At 44.0% G+C, this 8,468-nt stretch overlaps 1 protein-coding gene across 6 annotated transcripts in view; it reads left to right on the top strand.

Moving 5' to 3' along the window:
- Window positions 1-8,468, top strand: part of LOC121662267 (ceramide synthase 4-like) — a 46,487-nt gene that overhangs the window by 3,903 nt on the left and 34,116 nt on the right. The window contains exons 1-2 of one of the 6 annotated variants that reach the window (XM_042023233.1): window positions 69-78; window positions 2,810-2,864. In XM_042023233.1, coding sequence (XP_041879167.1) covers window positions 2,845-2,864 — 20 coding nt within the window. In that variant the 5' untranslated portion in view covers window positions 69-78; window positions 2,810-2,844. The other 5 variants (XM_042023234.1, XM_042023236.1, XM_042023237.1 and 2 more) reach the window with 5 other exon arrangements.

Genomic DNA, 8,468 nt, shown 5'->3' with positions numbered 1-8,468 from the left:
CGGGGGCAGCGCGGGGCCGGGGGCGGCGGGGCCGGGCCGGGGGCGGCGGGCTCCGCTCAGCCCGGGCCGAGGACGGAGGTGTCGCTTTTACCGCTTGGCAAGAAAAACGATGGAATTGAGGGAAGATTTTCCTGCTGGCAATGAAAACTGTTCCCACAGAAAAGGACGGCAAAGCTGGGCAGGAGGCTGAGGTATTTCGTTTGTGATTTGAATTGTTTTTAGAAAGATTTGTGTAACGATCAAAATTCAGGTAGGATAACGACAAAAAACCAACCAACCAAACCAACCAACCCTAATTTTAGACTGGAGTTGCCGAAAACCTCAAATCAGATACTTGACAGCAAATTCCACTTCTGGAATCGTTTAGAGCCAGACCAGCTGGTAGGTTTTAGGAGGTAAAGGCGGTGGGATAAGAGTAAAGTCAGGTGTCAGGGCTTGAGGTGAGTGTTTCTGGAACAGACCGGTGTTAATTTGCAGTCCGACAGCTGAATTTTAGCTCGCCAGATTGGAAAATGCATCTTTATCTACATCAGTTCATCATCATCTAAAGGTAATTCCTTTTTTGAAAGTGTAATACGGAGTTTAGTGAGATAGGTTTTGTCAAAGTCAGATGGAAGGTGTGTGTGAGAGAACACACGTGGTGAAGTTTGTCCTCAGAAGGAACCAACCTCTCCGTCAGCCAGCAATGGGAACTGGGGTGAAGCGTGAGACTCAGCTGGTGATTGATGAATCTACAAGCTCAGGTTTATCAAGATAGCCATGAGGCTTGAAAATGCAGGGGAATTCTTTCTGTATTTCTGTTTAAAAAAAAAAAAAAAAGGACAAAGCTTTTTTTAACCCTGGGGTTGTACACTGGAAGATAACAGACTTTGTGAGATGCTTGTGTTCAGAGCAGCAAAGAAGCTGCCAAAATTGAAAAGTGCATCTTATGTTAAGCCAAAAGAGCTTTTGACTGAGACTCAAAGCTGCTGAGGGTTATTAGCTGTTAAAATCAGTTGAAATTCGTGTATAATATTAATTTTCTTAATCTAATTCCCATCTCATGTCAGAGTTATGTTAAGGAGATAAAGCAGAGAGTAGAGACTTTGCAGCTTGACAGCTGCTTCCAGGCAGGAAGGAGAGTAAATACCTGCAATGAAAAATTATTATTGCCCTGTCCTTTTGTTATAGTCTACCAAAATCCACAGAAATGGTTTTATTTTTGCTGTCTGTCACACCAGTAACTACGAGAGACTTGGCTTCTCTGTTCACATGTGGCAAAGATTGGATTCCTGCTGCCAACCTTACATGTTGTGCTTAAGGAACTAATTCTGTATTTCAGCTCCAGTCAAAATAAAAACTCTTCTGAGTTGATGTCTTTTTCCCATGTTGTTGGACAGTGTCTGGAGAGACCCTGCATTGCCAAAAGAGAGACCGGTGGTGCTTGAGGATGTCTAAACTATCTGCTCTTGCCTCCCGAGTCTGTTTGGGGACACCGACCTGTCTGAACTCCAAAGCCCCGAGGTTGTGTACTCATGCAGGCATCATCACAGGCTTAAAAGTTCAGTTTCCTGGTATATGCTTTTTTGGTGAAATAGAGCTAAAGAAGGTTTCTTTTTAAAACTTCTCCTCATGACGGAATCCTTTTCTTCACTTCATGAGGTCCAGATTGATGGAGCACATTTTTACTGGGTTTTTGAACACCACTTACAGTTTCTGATGTCCTTTTGAGTGCAGAACTTAAATTATGTCTGATCTGAAGGAGAGCATGAGCTCTGGAAAATCAGTATCTTGACAACAGCTCATCTTTTATAAACCTGGCAGTGTCTAGTAAACACAAAAATAACGAAATCAGGCATTCCTGCAATTCAGATTTTTTCTGAAATGAGAATCTTTGATGATATTCATGAGCCCAAGAAGGCTCAAGAAGCAAAAAGGTGTCAGGAAAGTCCAACTGCATTCTGTTCTTTGAGATATATAACAAGAAAATTGATACTGTTTTTCTAAATTTTTATTCTGTATTATAACTCTAGCTTTTATAATACCCTAGACTCTTCCCTGCAGAGCTTTTGGGAGAAAATTGCTTTCAGGTTCAGAGATCTGTCCAAATTTTTGTTTTCTGACATGTTTATGGTAGAGAACAATACAGGGTGGGGAAGGAAGTGAAAGCCTCTGTAGATCACTTATTTTAGCATTATTCTAGGAAGCAGCTTATGTGGGCTCAATACACAAAAATCAAACTGCAAACCTGCTAATTCTGCTTGTGAAAAGTGATTATGGTAAAGGAGTGTTTAGTCAATACAGCTACAGGTGACAAGGCTCCAGCCATCTGGGCACATGCCTGAGCTTGTTTCATTTTCTTCCAAGGTAGAAGCCCATGGGACTTCTCTTTTTGGAGAGCACTGTGCACAGAACTAGTGCACGAGTTGAGTTTGTGACCAGTGCTTGCAGCAGATTGAAGGACCTCACAGCTGAGCTGTAGTGGCTGGGTTGCCACCTACCAAGGTCACCATGATTTGTCCAGACTTCAGAAGCAGTTGTAAATGAAAGATCCCTCAGGGAATCTTCAGACCCTAATTCATAGCCAGTTCCTCTGCAAGAGGGTAAAATGCAGCTAGAATGTTATTGTACACTAATTTTTCAGGTCTAAGATGAGTAGGGGATAGTTCTATGAGCTTGCTACCCACTCCTGAGAGAATTACAGGCATGGTGTTTGGTGTGATATGATGACCCTTGCAGAGGGTCCCTGCAAATTAGTTGTGTATGTGCACCCAGAAATTGCTTGGGCCTGCTTAATTTTCTGGTTGTTTTGTTTTGGTTTTTTTTTCAGGTTCCTTTTGCAGAGGCCAGTAAGGACTTGACGACATGAATCCAGATATTTCCAGGTATGATGTAGCAGGTGGGCATTTGGAGCTCAGTGGAGGTACAGTTTCATTAGCTTGAGCTGCATTTCTGTAGAGAGAAGTGCCACCTTTGCCAGGTTCAGGCCACTTGTCATTTCCTCATACACCTTGCATTGAACCTGCACAAATGATTTTGAAGCCAGGAAGTAAATTGCACTGAGGAACTGGCATGGGGTAAAATCACCCCCAAGTAGAAACAAAAAAAGCTTGGTTTAAACCCAAATCTTTTTCTCAAGCTGGTTCTCTGTGAAGCCTCACAAATTCCTGTATTGAGCATGGCGGGGTAGTGGCAGTGAAGTGGGAGAGCTGGCCAGGAACGGGTGGAGGCCAGGGTCCAGTCTTTGATGACTGTTGGTTTACACTGGCTCTCAGTTGTAAGGAACCTGTCTCAGCAGGGGAATCTTCACACTGGAAAGAGCAGCAGTTTCATTTTAAGGACTGTAGTGGATCTCTCCACCCACTGATACAATCTTAAAGGGAACACATCTGTTTCTTTTCTCACTGTGGTCCTCCACTCTTAGGCTTTGTTCAGGTGAAAGCAAACTTAGAAGAAAGGAGATTATAGAATGTCAAAGAACTAACATGCACAAATCAGAACAAATAGTCCATCTTGATTTTCTGTACTGTAGGGTGTAATTAACATGTACTTGTTTTATGAAATGCTGAAAATTGTGTCATTATCTCACAGCATTATCTGAAAAACCACATTTGTTTAATAAATTTAGACTCATTGGATGTATCCAGCCATTACTATGACATAACAAGTACACACTAAAATCTAGTGGGGGTGCAGATGAACTGAAGGGCATGCAGTTTTGAACTGACTCCACTTCAGCTGTGAATTTAGAGCCTGTTGATAAGAAAAAAAGTGTCATGAGATTTCTGAAGTCCAAATTGTTTATTGTGCTCTGTGTTTTATATCCCGCTTGTATTTCTAATGTCTGTTCCAGATTTCTTCCCTGTAGGAGAAAAGCCACGCTTTCACGTAAAAGGAGAAGTCAAAAGTCTTACTTAAAAATAGATTGCTCTTCAGAAAGCCAAAATCTTGTCATTATTTCTTACTAGTATAATTAATTATCCTCGTTCTAGTTAATATTAATTATTTGAACACTTCAATGGAATATGTTACAGGTGTAGAATTTACACATTTACAGCACCGTTTCATTGCAGTGCCACACACTGCAGGTTCTGTTGTACAAGTTGCAGCTTACAGAGTCCCTAGACCTGGAGAACACCTGATAGGAGGTGTACAGGAAACTCTGCCAGGAGCTGGGGCACTGCCCCCTGCCCAGCAGCAGGGACAGCCTTGGCATGCCCAGTGCAGGCTCTGGTTCTGGCTCAGTTCCAGGAGCTGTTACCCAGCCCAGACTGGGGTCTGCTGTGAAGCTTCCATGAAGGGCTGGGCATGCAAAGCATTGTTCTCCACTGGATGCATCCTGGCCACCTCAGGTGTAGGCAGAGCTCCTCTCCTTGGGCCTGCTGTGCACTCATGGTGTGACTCAGTGCTCCTGGCCTCACACACTGACCTGATGTAGGGTGTTTTCCACCTTACCTAGGTGCCTGCAAGTCTATGTTCCATGCCCTTAGCCACCCTCCTCATTCAAATAAAGGTTTGCATTTTATTGTGGGTCTTTGCTATATGCATGTATTCACCTTTAGTATATCTGTATTGAAGGTTTCATATTTAATTCTACTGGCACTCTATGGCAGGTTCTTCTTAAGTAAAAAGGAAACATGGCATCATTTTCCCAGTTTTGAAAGTCCACTTAAGGCCGTTCTGTTGGGGGTCATTTTTGTAGTGTTTTCATCTTTACTACACTACAAAAGATGAACACCTCAGCATGTTTGTCCAGAATTAAATAGCAATGTCAAGAACCCAGTGCATGTTCCGCACTCCTTTTCCAATATGCTTTAGTTTTAATTAATTCTGGAGTTTTATTTGGAAAAATAGGAAATATGTTCAAAAAGGACTGCAGTAATTCCATGAACTTCAAGACTGATTCACCTTTTACCGAAACTGGTTTTGATAACAACTAGTGTCTTTGTTTTAAAACTCAGTTCCAAAAATAAATTCTTCAAATACTTTTCTTTGTGAGGTTGCTGCACTGGTAGCCACAGGTATGGCATATGCCTTCCAACCCAACAAGTGCCAAGGCTTTGAATCAAAACAGATAAGGAAAAATAAATTGTGAAAGAGGTAAACTACAGGCTGTGTTCAGATTATTTTCTTTGTAATAAGCAGTGTTATTTTTATCCCTGAGGTAGTACAAGAGCTTTTGGGACAATGGCTTCCCTATTGTTCATCTGTCTGTCTTCATACATATGTGAAAGATCCTTCTGCAGGATTTGAAGGATGAATTATCAGAGTTTGTGTTTAATGTTTTCAAAGAAAAGATCAGAAGAATTTTTCTGTTTAGAGAGGATACTGAAAAGATCAGAAGAATTTTTCTGTTTAGAGAGGATACTGAATTAAAAGCATGAAAGCAGAAATCCCCAAATAATCATTTCTGTGTGACTTTTCTTGTCAAGTTACTTGTGGTGAATTGAAGCAAGGAGAAAGTGACCCTCAGTATCTGAATTTTAAAAATAAACCCTGAGCTTAGCCAGCATGAATCAGGGCTGTGCTGTGGGAGCCAGAGGTGCTGATGGTGTGCTGGGGGATCCAACTGGCTGCAGCTGGCACTGGCTTGTGCTTGGGGCTGGGATCTTCCCCCTCTGCAGCTGCTGCAGGCAGGATGGTGTTGGCTCAGGCAGGGCAGAGCAGCTGGCTGCAGTGAGGTAAATTAGTGTCTCTTCTGCAGAGGAATTGGCCCAGGGAGGAATAAGTGTGGTGTCAGAGTTGTCTGTCAGATCCACTCGTGCCTGCAGCAAACGCAGGGTTCCTCAGCAGCAGAGCAGGAGCAGGAGTCCAGCTTAAGGAGTGACCGTGTTCGTCAGAAGACCCAAGAGGACCACCAGGGCTAAGCAATCCGAATAAGCCCTGTCTGTGTCTGGCAGGATCGCTCATTAAAAGGGTCCCATGCATATGTAGTTAAGCCATCCCATAATGCCAGACTTGCTGGATAAATAGCACAGTGTGGTTGCAGCCTTCAAATCTTGACAAGGAATACACCATCCTATAGTGATTTGTTTATGTAATAGGTAAAGCTCCATTGGAGGCAGGTTCTCCTCCTTTTAGGCACTACTCCAGCAAAGAAGAGAGGGCAGTGCCTATGGAAACAACCAGAGTTTCACATTCTGCTTTATAAGCTGCCCCTATCACAGAGCTTTTAACTTACCTGTGCTAATGAAGAATAATTCGTATTCACATTTGTTTTTAAATTAACATCATCATGTGATAGATTGCATTACTCATTAAGCAGTAATGCTTGTGAAAAGTGAGTCTCAATGCTTTTAATCTTGGAGAAAAGGAAATCTTTCTATCAGTTGCTCTCAATGTTTTCAACACATTTTGCTTTTGCAGTAACGTTGGGAATGTAGATGTTCTCAGATAAAGTTTTAAGTTTTGTGTTTTGAAATGAAAAATCATGAAAACATGTACTAGTTTTACAGGTAGGAGTATAATTTAAAAGAATGTTAATTTTAGACTAATTAATTCATTTTTTTTTCCTAAGCTTTGGAACAGGCTGGGGAGTTTGCAGGAACAAATGCCTGGGAAACTGATGGAACTGTTGATACTGAAATTTAAAGCCAACTCATAGAAAGTAATTAAAGCCTGTGTTTCCTGCATAAGGGAGGAGAGTGAGAGTTGTGTGAAGTCATTCACTGCATGTGTAGGTGTACTGCCTTGTAATACAGGATGCCTCCCTCGACTTCATGCAACAGATTAATCCCAACTGATAGGTAAGCACTTCTCTAATCTATGTTGGCATTCAAGATGACCCAATTCCACTTTGCTGTTTCATCTTTGTGAGGTCTGTGGCAGAGGTTGCACACACCTGTCCCTGAGGCCTCCTTATTTAACACAGCAGATTCTCCGTTTTGACCCAAGATCAGCTGTCCAGGAGGTCAGCACTTCACTGAGGTGGATGCTCAGAGGTGCTGGTGTGATGAATTAGAAAATTTTTCTTTGGGGAAATGGCCTGGCTGTGGGAGAAAGAGGGATAAGAGTGCTTGATTCACTGTACGAATTAGGAGCAATGGTGATGCTTTGGACTGCAGGGAAGTAGGAATTGTTCGTGAAACTAAGGATGAAGAGCTTCTGAGGGCTGTGTTGGGGTTTTAGGAGCTCCCCTGGGGGTTTTTTTGTTTTTTTTTTTCTGTTAAAGAAATTTTCCCCCATACATGTTGCTAGGGGAACAAATGGCCAGGTGCTTAAGAAGAACAAAAGACCTGGCTGCTCTTTTTGTTTCACCTGGGTGTGTGGGCATTCGGTCTCAGCGGGAGAGAGAGAGAGAGTCTGCTTTTCCTCTCTACTGGAGAAGCCCTGGGATCCCAAGCCCACCTTCCCTGCCCCGCTGGAAGCTGGGCCGTGGCCGCCCTGCCCCTGCCGTTGTTTCGAGCCTTCGCTGCGTTGTAGCCCTGCTCACCCTGCCTGCCCAGACCTCCGGGGGGTTCCCACCGCAGTTTGGATACATCTCGTCTGCCACCCGGGATTTGTGCTCGTCCCTGCCGTTCCAGCCTGCTGTTCCCGAGGGTCCGGCCGGACACCGGGATCGGCTGCCCAGGGTTTGTGAAGCCTTTGTTCCATCCCTTCCCGGGATCCCGGGGCACCCGTGCCGCGTGCTCCCCGAGCTCGCTCCGGAGCGCCCCCTGCAGCCGCGGGGGAACCATCGCACCTGCCCTGCTCACCGGGAGCCGCCAGCGCCCCTGCCGGCTGCGAGCGGAACTGCACCCGAGGGGAAAGGGCCCGACAGCCGAGAAGGCTGGCACTGGGTTTGGGATTGTTCGCTGTTACTGCCAGAGTTATTGCTGTTTGTTTGACTGGTTATACACATAGAGATATATAACAGTAAAGAACTGTTATTCCTATTTCCCACATCTTTGCCTAAAAGCCCCCTTGATTTTAAAAATTATAACAAGGAGGGAAGGGGGTTGCATCTGCCATTCCAAGGGAGACTTCTGCCTTCCTTAGCAGACACCTGTCTTTCAAACCAGGACAGGCTGCTACAAACTGCAGAACCGAGTGTATGGCTGAAGGCAGAAGGACAGAAGAGGAGGAGCTGTCCTGGAAGGGACCAGAAGGGCTTGCCTCTTAGAGGCAGGGTTAGGAGAGGGCTATCAGACCACAACAGTACGACTGTTTAGGAATGTTTATGCTTCAAAAGGGCTGGAGAGTCAGGTAATGCATTGGAGAAGCATTGCGCTGTCTCATGAGCTTGTAAGAAAGAGGCTTTCTTGAGAGCTGTGTTGGTATTTTAATATGACTCGATTATGGCTTGGAAGCTTGAACCTACTACCTGCTTTTTATTATTCCCAGTTTTTAAGTTAGAATGAAACTTTTTGAGGCCTGATACATGTTTGTTGAGTAACAGGGTTAGTGATAATCAGTTGAGTGATTTCAGTTGGCAGTAGAAAAAATGTCAGGGGTACGTATTGTTGTCTCGGTTTTGAAAGACAGGTGTCTGCTAAGGAAGGCAGAGGCCC

The sequence above is a fragment of the Corvus kubaryi genome, unplaced genomic scaffold (genome assembly GCF_017639235.1).
Source record: "Corvus kubaryi isolate FWS band 111438036 unplaced genomic scaffold, C.kubaryi_AGA036_p1.0 37241, whole genome shotgun sequence".
NCBI lineage: Eukaryota > Metazoa > Chordata > Aves > Passeriformes > Corvidae > Corvus > Corvus kubaryi.
This window is presented reverse-complemented; position numbering and strand designations above follow the sequence as displayed.